Source organism: Channa argus, chromosome 17 (genome assembly GCF_033026475.1).
Source record: "Channa argus isolate prfri chromosome 17, Channa argus male v1.0, whole genome shotgun sequence".
Lineage (NCBI taxonomy): Eukaryota > Metazoa > Chordata > Actinopteri > Anabantiformes > Channidae > Channa > Channa argus.
The window spans coordinates 13,190,612-13,208,802 of NC_090213.1; the positions used below are offsets into that span (position 1 = coordinate 13,190,612).

The 18,191-nt window shown below is 40.3% G+C and overlaps 1 protein-coding gene across 13 annotated transcripts in view; it reads left to right on the forward strand.

Annotated features, from left to right (window-relative positions):
* LOC137102901 (clathrin coat assembly protein AP180-like) overlaps positions 1-18,191 on the forward strand; it is a 30,837-nt gene that overhangs the window by 9,409 nt on the left and 3,237 nt on the right. For 3 of the 13 annotated variants that reach the window (XM_067482831.1, XM_067482834.1, XM_067482836.1), the window contains exons 6-18: positions 7,238-7,331; positions 7,429-7,540; positions 7,650-7,756; positions 7,852-7,893; positions 8,351-8,424; positions 9,202-9,214; positions 9,353-9,483; positions 9,777-9,850; positions 10,055-10,069; positions 10,644-10,814; positions 13,024-13,122; positions 15,580-15,639; positions 17,655-17,741. In XM_067482831.1, coding sequence (XP_067338932.1) covers positions 7,238-7,331; positions 7,429-7,540; positions 7,650-7,756; positions 7,852-7,893; positions 8,351-8,424; positions 9,202-9,214; positions 9,353-9,483; positions 9,777-9,850; positions 10,055-10,069; positions 10,644-10,814; positions 13,024-13,122; positions 15,580-15,639; positions 17,655-17,741 — 1,079 coding nt within the window. Of the gene's footprint in view, positions 1-7,237; positions 7,332-7,428; positions 7,541-7,649; positions 7,757-7,851; positions 7,894-8,350; positions 8,425-9,201; positions 9,215-9,352; positions 9,484-9,776; positions 9,851-10,054; positions 10,070-10,643; positions 10,815-13,023; positions 13,123-14,012; positions 14,268-14,912; positions 15,549-15,579; positions 15,640-17,654; positions 17,742-18,191 lie in introns of those variants that run through there. The other 10 variants (XM_067482832.1, XM_067482837.1, XM_067482843.1 and 7 more) reach the window with 9 other exon arrangements.

Consider the following 18,191-nt stretch of genomic DNA (forward strand, 5'->3'; position numbering starts at 1 on the left):
GATGTATTGGTGATGCTTCTTTAAAGAAATGTTGCACTTAAGGTGCTTGTTTGTTTATTTTACACAGATTGTCAGCACACCAGCACATTGCTTTTAAGAAAGATATCCAGATGTAATGTGAGGTGCATTTACTAGTTTTGCACATTTAGGCCATGATTTGGACTCTAACAAAGTTTTAGAATTAGGTCATCATTAATGATTATAGATTTAGTTTCCTGTAGCAGTATGTGTGCGTTGGGAGACTCTCAAGGACCACTAGGACCTTGAGAGTGTCCCTCAAGGGCTATGATGACCCAGTATGAGTCATCATAGCGGTTTGAGACTGCTATGATGACCGCTGTGATGCAGGTCGCAGAGATAACTGTGAGTTGGAGTAAGGCTAGGCAAGAGAAGAGGTCTTGAGCCCTTAAGTCCCCCAATTGGGGGACATTGGGTGGTGCTGGGAACACACTGTAAAACAAACCACTAATTACGAACGAATATAGTGATGTTGCACATCTAATTAAAAAGCAGAACCTGGGCTATAAAGGTATATACATTCCACATGCTCTAACACAACTCAAATAACAACAAAATAAATACATATCAAACTCCATACAGCACTACTGTGTCAACCCAATCGTTACATTTCCCCCCTGCCATGACTCTTTACACAGAAGACACAATGTACACCTCAAATGTAAAATGCAGAGACTCTACAGATTCCATATATATATGTCAAAGCACTCAACACCACAAAGTCAGAGAGATAAAAGGCGAAGAATAACAACAGAACTGGCTTTGCAAAATGTCTTTTAACTTTGTTGTTCTGCAGTGAAAGGTTTATTTTAACCATGATCCACATTTTATCCTGTTAGACCTATGTCTTTGGGTTAGACTCAAATAAATTATCTGACAGGCTTTAGGATCCTGGGAAGCCTTAGAAAGTCCATATGCAGCAGCCTGCACATCCCCCACACTGGCATTCTGCTCATTCTGATTATCTGACAGTGTTGTCAATCTAACTTTGGTGGGTATAGCTTCATTGTATTGGCTCTTACACTCAAAATGAGGTGTCATTCACTCATGTTTACCCATCCGTACAGAGCTAGAGCAATGCGTAAGCAGAACCAGGTAAATAGCAGCACCGGTAGCTTTACATACTATTAGGCAGAGTGAGTAAGAAATACTTGGTTTTCCTCTCTTCTTTTTCATTTTTCACTTCACTCTTGTGAATTGTGAGAAAACATTTTTTGAAGAAGAGACTTTACAATGCTGAGGAAGTTTTGAGACTACTGGAGGAGGACATCGTGAGCAGTCTGTGTATTTGATTTGTCAGACGAAGACCTACATTCTGAAAACACATGAGGACTCAGATTACTGTCTTCTATCATCGGAAAAGGTAGGGACTTTAAGTTAAAAGTTGTATTTCTAGATTTATTGTTGTCAATTTTATCTAGAGCTAGCAACTTTGTCAGGGCAAAATTCTGGATTAGTCTTTTGATATGACACACAATTACACATTTTGTGCATGTAGAACAGAACAGAATAGAATAGAATAATACTGAATTGATCCTCTGCAGGAAATTACTTTGTTTTATATATATATAGGGTGTTATTGGAATGCTACTATACAAGTAACTAGCGAAAGGGGTTAATATATGCAAGAAATATCTCCTATCACAACTAAGGAGATTGACGAGGTACAACACAAATGCTACAGCAAGGGGGAGCCAGAACGACAGGTCAGGGGGTAGATATCATCGTTACCCCCACAATCGGAGATTGGGTTCCAAAATATCAGAATTGCAGAAAGGCATGATGATGAAGAAGCACAACCTACCTAGGTATAACAAACTGCCCATACCTACCTAACCTGCTGAAGAGGTACACCAGAAAAGTTAAAACCAGGAGAATAAACAGGATATTCTCCACTGAGCCATCCACGGTGCACTGAAAGTGGCAGGGTAATACCATAAGAGCAGACTCGCCAAGGCTAGAGACTGAACAATACTGGAAAAGCATATCGGAGACCGAGGCATTAAGTAACAACAATACCCAGTCGCTGGTGGACTTGAGAGGATCCCACAGGAGCCTTCCTGAAGATCCAGTGACCATCAGACATCCAAAAGAGGATCTCAAGTATGAAGAGCTGGAAAGGACCAGACATGGTCCTGACATGATCCATGTCCACTGGTTAATGAAGCTAACCTCACTCCATGAGCACCTGGCACCACAAATGAGCAACCTACCCTAAATGTTTAACTAAAGGCCACATGATCCTGATTCTGGAGGACCCCCAGAAGGGAGCAGTCCCTTCCAAATACTGCCCAATAACCTGCCTCTGCAAAATGTGGAAGCTCCTGTCAGGCATAATAGGACTAGCTAAGATGAGCAGGCACATGGATCATACACAGTACATAAGCAGATCCCAGAAAGGATTCGGTAGTAACACCAGAATAGCAAAGCACCAGCTACTTGTGCTACTCAACGTGACTCTAAGATCCTTCATCAAGAAGTCAATGTTAAGTGGAAAACAACCCTAGAGGCCAACTTCAAGCCAATTGGACAAGTCAACATCAAGTGCAGCATATACCAAGGAGTTGCTCTGTCCCTGCTGCTTTTCTGCATAGGCCTGAATCCCCTCAGCCAGAGCTTCACCAAGAGTGGGTATCAATATCGATTACGGAATTGAACGAGCATCAGCCACCTCCTCTACATGGATGACATCAAGCTGTATGCCAGGAGTTAACGAGACATCGACTCACTGATCCATACCACCAGGATATAAAGCTAGGACATCGGAATGTAATTCAGACTGGATAAATGTGGACGGATGCTAACAACGAGAGGAAAAGTAGTCAGAACTGAGGGGTAGAAAAAGGCAAGATAGCAGATGTTGAGGATAGCTAGAGGTACCTTGTGATCCCAGCCAAATGGTAAACATAAAGAGGCCACAAGGAAAGCAGCTACTATCAAGTACCTACAAAGAGCAAGGCAAGTCCTGAGAAGCCAGGTGAATGGTAAGTCCAGATGATTAACACATAATCTCTCCCATTCATCAGGTACCCAACAGGTATAATACACTGGCCAAAAGAGGAGATAGAGGCCACTGACATCAAGTCAAGGAAGCTCCTTACAATGCATCCTCATGGGTTTGTGAAGAACAAACCCATCAGGATGTTGGATCTGCACAGTATGTACCACCTTCAGATAGAAGAAGCAACTGAAAAATCCTACCAGTGAATGGAAAAAGGTGGTCTAAAAGACAGCACAGAGGCACTAATCCTACCAGCACAGGAGCAGGCTCTAAGTACAAGATCAAGAGGCTGTGGTCTACCATACCAGGCAGGACTCCAGGTGCAGGCTGTGCAAAGATGCCCCTGAGACAATACAGACACATAACAGCGGTGTGCAAGATGCTAGCAGGCAGGGCATACATGAATGAGTGGCTGACACAGTGTGCCGAAACATCTGTGCCAAGTATGGGCTTGAAATCAAAATGGGACACCGCTCCAAAGGTGGTTGAGAATGACAAATCCTGTGGGACTTCCAGATGCAGTCTGACAAACTGGTAAAGACCAACCAACCCAAAATAGTAGTTGTGGACAAACAGAAGAACAAGGCTGTAGTGGTAGATGTAGCAATCCCAAGTGATAGCAACATCAGGAAGAAGGAACATAAGAACCTCGAGGAATATCAATGGCTGAAAGAGGAGTCAGAAAAGATGTGGAAGGTGAAGGTACAAGTGGTACCTGTGGTAATAGGCTGTGATCCCAAATGGGGAAAGTGGCTCCAGCAGATTCCAGGATCAAAATCTAAGATTTCTGTCCTAGTTTGAAGTCCTCTTGTAGAGAAAGGAATAAGACCGGGCCAAAAGATATATATATATGTATATTTATACGGTATATAAATAATATGTCATTTTGTGTGTGTGTGTGTGTGTGTGTGTCGACTTCCCTAGCACAGTGGTTGTTTTTTGCTTTTTTGTTTACATGTAATTGCAATTTCCGAACCAGGCCACTGAATGAATATATTTGTTTTTCTTCTGGTTTTTCTTTCGAGTGACCTTTCACCCACAAGACCTTCAGGGAGTAGTTCGCTAAGGAGATGCTGGAGTTTGCTGAAGGCTCAGCAGTCGACCCACCACCACCATTTGCATGCCTTCATTATTCGAAAGCAAGGAAACACAGGCCAGGAAGCATTGTAAGAGATGTCATAATGCTGGACCAACCAGGGTGAAGACAGCAGTGTGTTGCACAAAGTCTAAGGTTCCTCTGTGTCAGTAACTTGACAGTAAATTCCTGATGGTCATGTGTAAATAAATAGTCAATAGTGTAAATAGTTGTTTTAGATTTATGTGTTTTTACAGTTTTATTACAGAAATATTTACACTTTGATAAAAGTAAATCTGTTCCATTTGGAATTAACCTTCAGTTGCTTTGTGTGGTCATTTTTGGAATAGAAAATATATATAGGTCTGGTTGAATCTTCAAAAAAATGCCAAAAACTGTTGTATTTGGATGTATTGAACACCCTGCCAAATGAATTATATAATTTATGTACATGAGAATATTCAAGGTGCGGCAGTGGCTCAATAGGTATAGTTCCTGCCTACTGACCATAGGGTCGGAAGTTCGTGCCTCTGGGACAAGACACTGACGCTAGGTCGGCCCGCACCAGCTACCGGGGCCTGACTAGCGGAGTTGTTTTCCATGGTGCGGAGCCGTGCTTCCAATTCCGTGAGCCTCGCCTCCAAAGCTGCAAAAACCTTACACTTGTTACATATACCATTATCACTAAAGGAGGCAGAGGAAAAACTGAACATGAGACACACCGAGCAAGTGAGAGAAGGAGAGACAGAGGGAGACAGAGAAGCCATTGCTAATGTTTAACTGCTAAGCTAGCGAAGCTAATATAAGTGAAATGTGGAATTTGTAAACTTTAGCTGGTTATGTTTTGCAAAAGCAGGTGCTTGTGCAATACAAGCGTATGTTACGACTAAGTATTAATTCTTGTGTGAAGAAATCACTTATTTAAGTAAAAATAACAGCTACAATTAATCAGTAAACAGTCTTTCGGTAGAAACCCAAGAGTGTGCAGAAACAGGAAGTGACGCAATACGCTTACCGCAAATCTGGATGGCCTATCAGGCCTATCATAGTGCCTGTCCCAAGCCCGAAAGGGCATCCGGTGTAAAAACTCTGCCAAATCTACATATGAACAAATGATCGTTATGGCGACCTTGAAGTCACAGGATAAGCCTAAAGGAAAAAAAGTACATGAGAAAATTCAAATGGCACAGATGGTGCCAAAATATTCCAAAACGGACATTTTGGAGACCTAAACGGTCTGTACTAAAACCTTTCTAATTTTGTTCTGCTTCACTTTTTTAAAAATCAACTATTGCAGAGATCATTTTCATGTGTTGCACTACGATTTGATAAAGGTCTAAAGCTGCAGCTGCATCATTTAAAAGGGATAATTATGCTGAAAGTTCTCTTTTATTTAAGGAGTAACATTTGAGTTTGGTTTTTCTTAACAAGGGAATTCACAGTTTCACAGTAAGGCGTTCATGTTCTGACCCCTAGATGCACAGTCTGCAGGATTAAGCTGAGAATTCACATAGGACCACTGTGAGACTGTTAAGGTCTGCTGAATCTCTGACACCCTATACAGCTAGAAATGGGCAAAACCTTATATATATGTAGTCCTCCAGTGGAAGCTGTAACTCCTTGTCCACACGTACTGCCAAGGTTGTTGCTTCAAGTGAGGGATGTTCATGGGCATTAGGAGGGACTGTGAACTGGATTACTGCTGTTTTGCTGGACTATGTTACTGTACCATAGCCTTCCTCACTAGTCTCTGCAAAATTATGCAGTTGAACAGACACAGTCTGAATAAAGTTTTCTGGCTTCAAACATCTGTCAGTTGCAAAGTCACTTAACTGCTCTAAACTTTAACCCAAACTTTAAACCCAATGGAACCACCTTTGGGCAAGATGTTCAGGCACAGTCTCATCCCATCCCAATCTTATCCTGCAAAGCTCCTGCATAGTTTTCCTGGCATTTAAATTAACAGGTGCAAGTCCCAATGGATCATACACTGAGCTTAGCAAGGATCCCCCTTATGGTTAGGAGCTTGCGGGATAACAGCAAGGATAACAGCTCTGAACTTGAATTGATCTGACTGAATGCACCATTGCACGCCCAATACCCTTTTCCATTGGAAGTGCATTTTAATCTAAATCTGCCTCTTTAATCCCATGAGCAACACTGTATTATGAATGAATTTGCCCTTGGCTCAAACCAGCATATCTGATCTAATTTCATTTTCCTTTTCTGATTTAATGGTTGTTGACTGCTTATTTACCTGAGATATTTATATCACAAAACTCACCAAACAGTTGGTTAAACTCCGTCAGTAGTTTGGTTTCCACCACCTCCACGCAGCAATCATCCAAAAACCAAGGAATCTTGTTCTTTTTCCTGTCAGCTGACCTAATTTGGCCTTTCTTGCATTCATCCGACTTTGCAAAGCATTCTCTATGGCCTTAAGAGTTAGCTTTGCTCGTTGTTTTTTCATTATAGCGGGATCAATTTCCTCTTCCATGTTCACTTTCCACAGGATACGCAATGCCTTACAAATTAGCTTTGGAGCTCGCAAACACTTTAAAGGCAGCTGTGTGATGTCCGATACGCTTACACTGTCATAACCTGGCTCTACAGTATGTGACAAAAGAGGGAGGCCACAAAGTTCTCAAATAATACAACATGTTTTAATTGAATGCCTAGAGATTTAAATTTGTGAGCAAGTCAGTGTTGGATGGGTAGTGTGAAAAGAGTGTGTCTAGATGTAGACAAGACAAACATGATTCAAAAGGGTGAACAGATCTGTAAGGCTTCCTTTATAGGAATGTCAACACAGTTGACACAGTTGTGGTGCATGTCTAAAACCCAGCTCCACCCTCTGACATCCTGGAAGACAAGGAAAACACAGAAAAGTCAACCAACCACACATGAACAAAGGCAAAACCCAAATCTGGCTGAGGCCATCATAATACATACATTTCTTAATTTACCTTATCTTTTATAGTAAATTAAGGTAAATTAAGGTTTTTTTTGTAGTAACTACAACCCCCCCCCCCCAAAAAACAAAAGCAGAACAAACAGAGAAAACTCCCGCTAACTCCTACAGTCACTTTGATGGTTTTCTTCACGTGAATCTTTTAAGTCTTCTCCTGGCTGTGTCCCCTCAGTGCTGAGGGTGTGATGAGGACCATGACAACGGAGAAGCTGTTAAAAGGCATGCCTGTTCTGCAGACTCAGATTGACACACTCCTGGAGTTTGATGTGAGTCCAGCATTTTTATTTTTTTATTTTTACTTAGATGAACAAAGACTTTTTATTCTTTCACTTTACTTGTCATCTCTTTTCTTTCTCCACCCAGGTTCATCCCAAGGAGCTTAACAATGGGATTATCAATGCTGCATTTATGCTTCTATTCAAGGACCTGGTGAAACTGTTTGCATCCTACAATGATGGAATCATCAACCTATTAGGTGAGTGAATGGTCAACACCTTCATTGCAGATTTTGCTTGCTTGGCACCTCACAGATAAAAAACACAGCTCAAGGTGAAATGTCTGAATCGGCAAACCATTTTTTGTAGAGAAATATTTTAAGATGAAGAAGAGTGATTGTAAGGAGGCCTTGGAGATCTACAAGAGGTTTCTGACCAGGGTGACAAAGATTGGTGAATTCATGAAGCTGGCCGAGGTAAGGGACAACCTTATTACATTTGATGGACACATCACCAAGCAACGGGGTAATGCAGATTATTTACATTTTTTATTTTTATATTTGTTCAACAGACAGTTGGAGTTGAGAAAAATGACATTCCAGACATCAACTATGTAAGTTAGATTGGGACCAAGAATAAATTGAATGTTACCCAGCCCTCCTCACACACACACGCACGCACGCATGCATGCACACACGCACACACACACACACACACACACACACAGAAACACCCATGTCTCACCCACAACCATCTCCCCACCCCAGTGTCTCCACCCTGGGGTAGTGGTGGACCTAGCAGACTCAGATGATGAAGACTGCCCCTTTAAACCCCTCGAGGAACCGGTAACCACAGAAACAAAGGGTGCCCTGCCAGAGTGCCTGCTTGCAGGATGAAGTGTTGGCATGCTGATCATAATTAAATTTTTACCCCAGACTAAAAAACTTCACATGTGTGTGCGTGTTTGTATAGGCATGTGTATTTACAGTAAGATTTTCCAAAGCTCCCTCAATGGTTTACTTTGTTTAAAATGTAAATTAAGGATTATTTATTGATTACTTTTATTTTAGGCCCCCAGCAGTATCCTGGAGTCACTGGAAACACACATGAATGGTCTGGAGGATGTTAAGGGTGGAAAGAAGGGGTAAGAATTCAGTAATATTCTTTTATTTTGGTTTCTTACCCTGAGCATCCAAACAGAAAAATTACAACAAAAGTAAAAGAGACTGAGAGCTGAGGAGCTGCCTCTTTGTTTCCATGAGTGGTGCCAGTGAAAAAGCTTGAAAACAGATGCTACATTTTGAGCATTTCTTTTAACCCTTCCTCTCTTCTATCCCCCTTTATGTTCACTTGGAATCACCAGTGAAGGGTGAGCATATACTGTATGTTTTGTTTGGAGTTTACTATCTTCTTAGAAACTTTTGCAGATGTATTTGCCCCTCCAACCTCCACCCTCTGATAAATGTAAATTCACATGTGAATCACAGTGATGTCCATGTGAACAGAACCTCTATGCACCATAGGAGCATTCACATGTGGAGTGGTGTGTACTGGTGTGATTACATGTGAGAAATGAACCCGTTTTGATAAACTGCAAGTCCCCTCATGTGTATTATCATATCCTGATGTGCAATGACAAATTATGAAGAGTTTTGTTCCAAAGTTATATTGATCATTAGCTCAAATTTAAAACATTACTTTTCTTGACACGATTCTGTTATTCTTTCCTTATCATGGAATTTGGAGAGTGTATTTATTTGGAAATTAACGCGGTCTGTCACGTGCATTCTCATTTGGTTTCTTGAGTTAAGACTTTATCATTTTTGAAAATACATCTGTCTAATAATGTCACGCTTAATCAGGATCATCTACCTGTTAAAAGCAAAAGCTCTAACAGTTTCTCCTGCTCTTCCATTTTCAGGTCTCCAACAAAGGTGAGATAAATATTTTCAATAGTACTTTAAATAATAATTACTAATAATAAGTAAATCAATTAATAATAATACTTTTACTTTTTTAAGTCTTTCAGTCTGAAGCATCACTGAACAGGGGCTTCTTTGATTGTCTTCCAGGGGTCTCCAACAAACAATGTGTCTCCAACATCGACTCCAGCCAAATCTTCAAACGCCGTTCCCACACTGCAACCTCCTCCTGGGGAGAGCGGTGCCGGAGCAGCAGCTGCTGCTCCTGAACCAGCTGAAGAGTGAGTGACTGTGTTCTGTTACCTTTCTAACCTGTGTATTCTCTTAATGCTCTGAATATTCTTATAAATCTGCACGTGTCTTTCTTTCTTTCTGTTATAAATTTCTTAGCAATAAATTTGAATTTGAAATTTGAAACTTTGTAGCACCAGTGTAAATGATTAGATTATGCAGACAGGTAATCAGTTTGCAGAGTTTGGAGTATCACTATATTTAACTCCTTATTTAGTTGTGGGTTTTAATCTGTGCAGAGGCTTATGGATCAAATGTAACTCTCATCTTTTGTATTCTGCAGTTCTTTGTTGGACCTGGACCCACTGTCATCCTCAGGTCCTTCAGCACCGTCAGCTGCCCCCACATCTTGGGGTGGTAAGTCCCTCTCTTTCCTGTCTAAAAAAAGCCTGATTTCATTAAATTGTGCCATCATATCTGTGAATGGTGAAACAATAAGTAAGGCATTGGAATAGACAGGTTTTCATTTGCAATAGGTTAATTTCTACTTCTTTTTTGAGATCATAAAAAAATACTCGAGCTTGTATCTTTTTCCTTTTCCCCTCTTTTCTGCTTCCATAGACCTTCTTGGATCAGGTGAGTGTTGCTCTCTTCCTTACTTCACCCACAGTCTACAGACTAGTTTTGTGTAGTTTTTTTACTCATCCTATTAGTGATATGTCATCAACTTTCTCAATGAACTCTAATCTGTAATTGAGTTAACCTGGAAACAATGTGAGACAGATTTCCTCATAGATTTACTGCACCAATGTCAGGTAGTTCCTGTTTGTCTCCTCAAGCTGTTCTCTTTAGTCTGAGTAGTGTCTTTGTTTCTCTCTGCTTTCTCTCTCCCCTCCCTCCACATTCTCCATTGTCTGTTTTTGGTTTTCAATGGGGGCTATTTTGGTTGCTGATTTTTATTTGTTGATTGTGAATGAACGGTGTTGGATAATTTTGGAACTTTATTTTGCTAAAATTTGGATTTTTGCTTTGGTCTGTCAATTCTATATGACTTGATTGGGGTTTGATTTGAATTGGACCTTTGTTCATGAATGATTTTTCTTCACTGTTTTCCTAAATGGTGACTTGATCATTTTTTATTTGTTACTTTTTGGGGGTTTAATTTGATACCTTTCTTTGGGGATTTCAAAAAACCCATTGGCACTCGCAGAAATGGGCGATTCCTTGCTATCAGAACCCACCCTCACGGCAGAGCCCACCCCCTCCCCTGCAGCAGCAGCACCTACTCCTGCAGCGGCAGAATCCGGAGTCTCTCTAGCTCCTCCCACTAGCACAGCAGCCGCCACCTCCCCTGGCACCGCCAATATGGATCTGTTGGGAGGTCAGTGGGCTTCCAGAAAGTTCTCTAAGGAAGAATCACTCTGGGAAGCTCAAACCTAAAACAATCACACAATATGATAACACATACATGCATGTCCAAATACATATTTAGACAAGACTTGACATTGTCTTTATGCTGCAAAAAAGAAAAATTACATTATCAGAAACAGTCAGGTTGTATGCTTCGCTTACGTCATGTTGGCAGATTGGGAAGGATGGGAATGGTTTCCATAAGATTAACTGGAGTGCATTCATGCAGCAGTGCAAGATATTGGTCATTTGTTGTTTGGTGTTGTGCTGTTGCAGCTGCTAAAATAGCTAATTAAACCAGCTGAGTACTTAAGTTAGGCTACTGTTGTTTCAGCTGCATATTAATAGCTGTTCATTTGCAAGTTAAATTAGGTCTAAATACATATCTCTTTCAAATGTAATTACTAATTTTAAAAGTTTAAAAAATTATATAATTGATCTCCCCTAGCCTCCCAGTAATGGTGGTTGTATAGCCATTTCTGAACCCATTATTTGACACTTCTTTGACAGTTCTTTCTACCAAGGGGAGATATTGTATTGGTCAGAAAGTCCTGAGATTGCCGACTAAGACGGCTTTCAAGATGGAGGTTGGCGTGAACGTTTTGGCCCACTTGGCTGCTCATAGTAAGGTTTAAATGACATGATTTGAACTGTGTCCAAAATCACTTTTCTCATTTGTTGTTTTTACACTTTACTCATCAGTGAGCAGTAAATTAGGACTGAGGAAGCTAAGCTGGGTTATTAATCATCCTCATTGTTCACCGTCACTAAACACTGTAGAGCCAGAAATTGTTTCATTTTTTAAGTGAGGAGCATAGCACTGTGTACATTGTGTGGAAGCTGTTCTATTGTGACTTTATTCAGGGCTCTATGCAGCTGATACTGTTACACAATTAGTGTTAGCAAACAGTGAATGTAGTGCACTGGATAGAAACCAAGAGCGATTTTGGACACAGCCTTTCTAATATACTGATTCACACCTCCATCATTTTCTGCTATCAACTGTGTCACAATTATAGTGCACCCAACATTTATTTACATGATAAATAATTATATAATGCAAATTGTTATGGTGAATTAGGTAAATCTTTAATTTAACAAATAATTGTTAAGTTATTGTAAAAGTATTTATTTTTTAATTTTTGGAAATAGGCCCTTTTCAAAAGACCATTTATTTCATGGTAGTGATGTTGTTGACAATCTCCACCCCCTCGGTTTCCCAGCCAAACTTCTTATGTACCTAAAAAAATCGAGCACTTGTTTATCTCAAAAAATTGAAAATTTATTCCCAACATAATAATCCCTCATTTTATTGAGAATTTGTAAATTACCTGGATAGCAAAGCTGGATTGTTGGTTATTACTCAGCATTAAAGAAATAATAAAAAGTGTCTTTTGAAAAGGGAATCCTATTATGAAATAAACTCAAAGCCTAATAAAACTATTTAAAAAAGTAACATTCATAATAAATATGTTTTAATCCAATCTTTAGTAAGTAAGAAAGTCAATTATTAACCTCTTGGTTTTACATACGTTACACATGGCTTTATTTGGTAGATTTTGTTTTTTAAGTATTTGACCAAGTATTTGTTTTACTTATTTAGTTTTTTAACAATGGATACTTTCAGACTCTATATAAAACAGGTCAGAAAAGCTGGTAATTTACAAAGAGTGTTATTATCTCCAACAGAAACACTGCAGATGGCTACAAAGATTCAACATTTCTGCATAGTGTAATTAAGCACAGCTACATACTTGCCGTCAGCTTGTAAATACTGTTACCCTCATTATTCACATGCCTCTTGTTTGATATGGAAAAAATGCTTTTCTTTGGCCGCAGTTAAAAGCAATTTTATCAAACCATGTCACATGGCTACAGCTATAAATGGCAGCTGTAACACTTGTAGACTTCAGCCGTATTCTGTTTTTTGTGCAGTAGATGAATCCTTGCTGTAGTGCCTCCTATCTGTATTGCCATTTGTCCATTCACCTGTCAGTCATTAATGTCAAATATTGATGAAAGTGTTTTGTACTGGTTATTTTTCTGACTTAAATATTGTAGTCTTAACTTTACTTTCCCTATGTTCTATTCTCCTCCACTATTTATCTTTTCATCTTTACTTCTTCATCTGTTTCGGCCTCTGTGGATTCCTCTTCTGCTGGGGTTTGCATGAACCTCAGATGCCTTTGCGACACCTGCTCCTACAACTGAGACCTCTGCAGCAACAGCAGAAGGTGGGGCTGCAACTACGTCTGCCCCAGCCACTAGTGCTGGAGCTGGTGGGTGACTGAATGTCTATCTGTGTGTGTGTGTGAGTGTGTGTGAGAGAGAGAGAGAGAGAGTGGGGATGTACACTCAGCTATTAGTTTATTACAGTAAGTCCACCTAAATAAAACCAAAGACTTGTAATACAACAGTCTTTCAGTAAATCTCTCCTTCATGAAATTGGTGATCTTTTGGCAAAACTGTTTTTTTGGTTTGGATGATGTGGTTTGCAATCCTGTTGGGCTGCAGGCGTTTAGACCACATTATTTGTATTTCGTTTCGAGAAATAACAGGAACAATTCTCTGTATGAGGCAGTGCTGAACAACAGCAGCACAAACAACATTCACCAAAATGACCATATAGTTGATTTAACACCTCTGTAAAACGGGCTTTGAACAGGGTAAGTAGGCGTACATATTTATTATTCCTCACTGCTGGTGTCTGGATGGTGTCATTATTGTTACCATGGTGATTGAGGACAATACTCTTACTTGTCTCCTATATTTTGCCATTAAATTTGGGCTTTTTCTGTCATGGAGAAGGTTTCATGTGGCAGTTGCTGTGGTTATGGCTGTAGTTAAGTTTGTTCCTTTAATGTGCTCCAAAGGTGTTAAATAGTCATGTTAGTTGTTTGTTGTTTTTTCCCCACCACAGATGCTATTTTTAACTTAAACTGTTTCAACTGACAGCAGGAGTATTTTGGAACTCTGCACATTATCACTCCTCTCAGCTGCTTTTCATTCCTTCCTCCTCACCTTTCATGTTTAGAGTTTTTAATCACCATGCTCATTAAATGATGCACCCATCTACTCTGTTTTGTATTAAGGTCATTGTCTAATATAAAACCTTCCTCTCCATTTGTTATATGTCTTCCTCACCCCTCATCCTATTTCTTCCCCAAAGACCCATTCGCTCCCTCCAGTGGTAACACCAACGCAGCCGCTTCAGGCCTAGACCTTTTCACCATGATGACGGCGGAGAATAATAATCTGGGTAGTTCACTGGATCCCTGTTTTAGCTCTGTGGTGCCCCGGCCCTGTCCCTCCCCTTCCCCTTCTCTGGCGTTTGCCTCCGCATCCAGCACCATCACAACCACTGCAACCATTTCAGCTCCCATATCCCCCAGCACCACCAAACCTGCGACTGACCTTTTTAGCGGTAAATGTTAGAAACATGTGTGATCTTGTATTAACATCACTGTCTTGGCCTATTGATAGACATCCTCCTGGCTCTCATCTGCCTGTTATCCTCTCTTCTCATCCCTTCTCCTCACCTTTCCTATAGCCATTCTCATTGGTTAGATTAGGGTAATGTGCACATATTGATGGTCTTTTATACTTGGCTGCTGTGTGTGAGCATATAGCCATTTTAGAGTTTAATAATCCTGTTTTTGGCACGCACATGCTTGCAGATCTCTTTGATTCCATTCCAGAAACAAGCTTCACCAAAGCAGATCCCACTCCAAGTGTTGATTTGTTTACAGCAGGTACCCTATTGCACCCAGTCTGCCATCTTGTGTGCTCCTACTCTCATTTCCTGTTTTGCCGAGTCTGTTCTTTAGCTTTGTCTGTTGCTCTGATTTGACATAAAAAACAGGAAATGAGATTACCCTCTTATGGGTCAGCTAAAAGCCATTGAGCTCTCTAAACGTTTACAAAATCACTCTTACCTCTTTTCTGTTCCAGCATGCTCTGCGTCCACGGCCGATAAATGTGCATAACAATGAATCAAAGTCAATAGTTGGTGTGTATTTGTGTGAGCATATTAAGGCTCTAAACATCATCTTTACCTTGCCCTCCCCAGCGGATTTGTTCATCTCCCCTGCCCCCATCCTCTCCTCTGCACCCCCTCCTAAAATTGACACTGGAGCCATCATGAACCTGTTTGGTGGTGGGTAACTGCACATGACTGCCTGCTCTCACTCCCCCACCCTCCTGCTCATGAAAGCCTCATCAAAGAAGAGGAGTTGAATCTGAGAAGGCCATAAAGTGAAAACATTGATATTGACACCATCTGATTTTGTTAATGGGTGTAACTTCTGGCTAGTAATGTTGTTGCATATTATACTTTTCGTTGTCCATTAAATACATAATTGTGTGTTATCAGATTAAGTATCAGATAAATATCATGGAAAGAAGAATAATGGTTCTTTCTATGTGGGTTGACTATGGAAAGATCAGAAGCAAATACTTACGATGTGGTTTAGATTTAATGTGACTTTAATTCAGTTTATTACAAAATGTGTTGTGCGTGTGTGTTTGTTTCGCAGTTGAATGACACACAACTAAACTAAGCTGTCTATTTATCCTTTCAGCTGTCTGTCTAACTCTAAACATTTTTCTTGGTATTAGCAGTGTGAAGTCGAAAGCTGATTATTACCCATTCTTTGCCCTTATGCTGCGATGGAAATGGCTCACCCTGCTTTGGCTTGACATGGTATGGTTTGCTATACTTTGGGTTGACCTGGCAGAGTCCACAGGAGGAGATGCCCCAGCTGCTGCTGCTTCCACCGGTGCAGAGCTCATGTCAGGTATGAAATGAAATGCATGCAGATGTGAAAAGATGAGGTGAAACCAACATGTTACAGACATCACAGTGATATTACCATTTCATTGAAACACATTGTACTGCAGCTATGGATGCATTATTACTGGGCCTATTGGGCACAGACCAGGATGGGCCACAGGGTCAGGGTTTGGAAAGTCACAGTGCTCCTAAACCGGTTTAGTGTCCTAGCTGACTCAGCTATTTACTTACTTTGTGCCTCGCTTCTATGCCACAATGGACAGAAGCACCTGCCAAATGACTAAATGTTAATGAAAACGAGTATCTGCCAAGTGAATCCAATTCAATATTTGCTTTGGTTTGAATTCTCCTTCATTTCAGATCTGCACAGCACATTGAGACTAGACTAACATTTTATAAAAGTGTTAGTAAAGCTATTTAAAGCTATTTGCCAGCAGAATGGTTCAGCTGAAAGGCAAAAAATAAAATATGTCAGGTTGTTAATAATGATTATTTTGTGCAGTGTGCTGTACTTTTGTAGTGTAATTGTGCAGAGTGTCTGTGTAATTTAAACATGAACTATCTTGCTGTGTCGGAGAGGTGTGGAGGGTTTTAACATGTCTGTGCCCAGGGCCCTTTTGTCTCGTAATCATATGTTATTGTGGCTATTGTTAATTCATAGGTAATGCATGATACCTTTGGTATTGTCCTAATATCATGTGCTTTAGAGCAACTTTATTGCCATCATACATGTAGTTTACAAAAGCTAAACAGTTCAGTGCTCTTTGGCTATAGATTTAACACTCACTGTTTCGATTAACTTTTGGTTATTAATTACTCATCCACATTAATCACAGATTCCGTGTATTGTAAACTAAAGTGTTATTGATTCAGTGTCAGGGTTTGTACTCATGTGGTCATGCAGCACCTCATTGCTTAGTACTTTGGTTGAAATACTCCAATCTTTACCACTTTTCATGACTGTGCAACTGGTGACTGCAGCAACTGTTACCATGGCAACATTTGCCCAGCTCACCTGGCTTCTCATCACCTCCTGTCCTATGCCATTAGTCTTCATGTTATGTAACTGATGGTCTGAATATTACTGCTGTAAGGCTTGACTCTTTCTCCCCACTCTCTTTATATCGTTTACTCAATTACCTCTAATGGTTACACTGTCACACGCTCCTTTAAAAGCTCATTGCATTTTTCTCTCTCTGGCATCTGGGCCTTTTATACTTCCTTCTCTCTCTCTCTCTATTTCTCTCTTTCTTGCTCCTCTCCATCTGGCTCTTGGGCTGGCTCATTGCTTGCTTCCTGCCATTTGATTGGGTGAGTTTCCTTGTTCTTTAGCACGCTAATTTCCCACAGTGCACCTCTGCATTGCAGTGGCACAAGACAAGCTCAGCTGCACTGTCTCTTCTACCACCAGGTGCTTAATGGTTACAAAAATGCATGTGCAGTGCAGTTAGCATATTATGTAGTGTTTCTGTAGCAGTTTTCATTTTAGCTGCCGTGCTTTGCTTTTCTCATAATGTCTGCAGCAGTCACACACATACATTAAAAACCTTGAAATAAATTATAGAAAGAACTAAAATTGTATTCTTGACTAATGTTGTTTTGATGGTAAGATGCACAACTACAGTATTTCTAGTTGTCCCACATCTGTTATTTTGTATTTAAACTTTCTTATGCCCAGATTACAAATAACTACACTAGTAAAATGCTGACTCGACAGATACTTTATCTCCTGTTGCAGGTGTCTATATTAAATACTCACTGTCTATTTATCATGCTGTTAATACACTATAATTGGCTCTTTCCTCATTTCCTATAGATGATACCTCATATGTATTTATATCAACCTAGTCTCCATAGTAGTTCAATAATCCTATCCTCTCTCTGTTGCCATGGAGATATCTATTGGCTGTCATGTAGTAAGGAGGCTACTGAGTCGTGTGGGTATAGCCTGCAGTAACAGATGCTAATATTTCCATCCTCTTTCCACCCTTGCCCCGTTCCTCCCCTCCCTTCCTGTAGTATTTGATGGACTAGGGGAGGTAATGAAGCCCATTGGTACCCCTCAGGCAGGTGATGTTGATACATCCATGGCCAACATGGCAAGTAGTAAGTAGTCATTCAGAATAACTAAACCAATCAATATCATAGATATTTATTTACGGGAACTGTTTAGCAAAGTGTTAAGTTTTCTTTCTTTCCAAGTGTATGATTAGAAAATCAGTACTACTCTCATTAGCTTTGCACAACATACAGGGGGAAACAGCTGGCTTGGTTTTCTCCAAATATGTAAAATACGCCTCTGAGCACCTCTAAAGCTTATGGTAATGCCTGTCTGTTGGTGGATTGTTCCACCACTTTGCTCCAGACTGAACTATCCCAATAACTATTGGGTGCATTTCTATGAAATGCTAGTATATAGATTAAGGCTGAATTCAAAAAATATCCTTTTTACATTTCTTATACAACCACCATCAGGTCAGTTTGTCTTAGTGGTTAGTGGTTTGAGATACTCTACTTTACTGTTTGCAAGCTAACACATGTAAGCACTACCAAAGT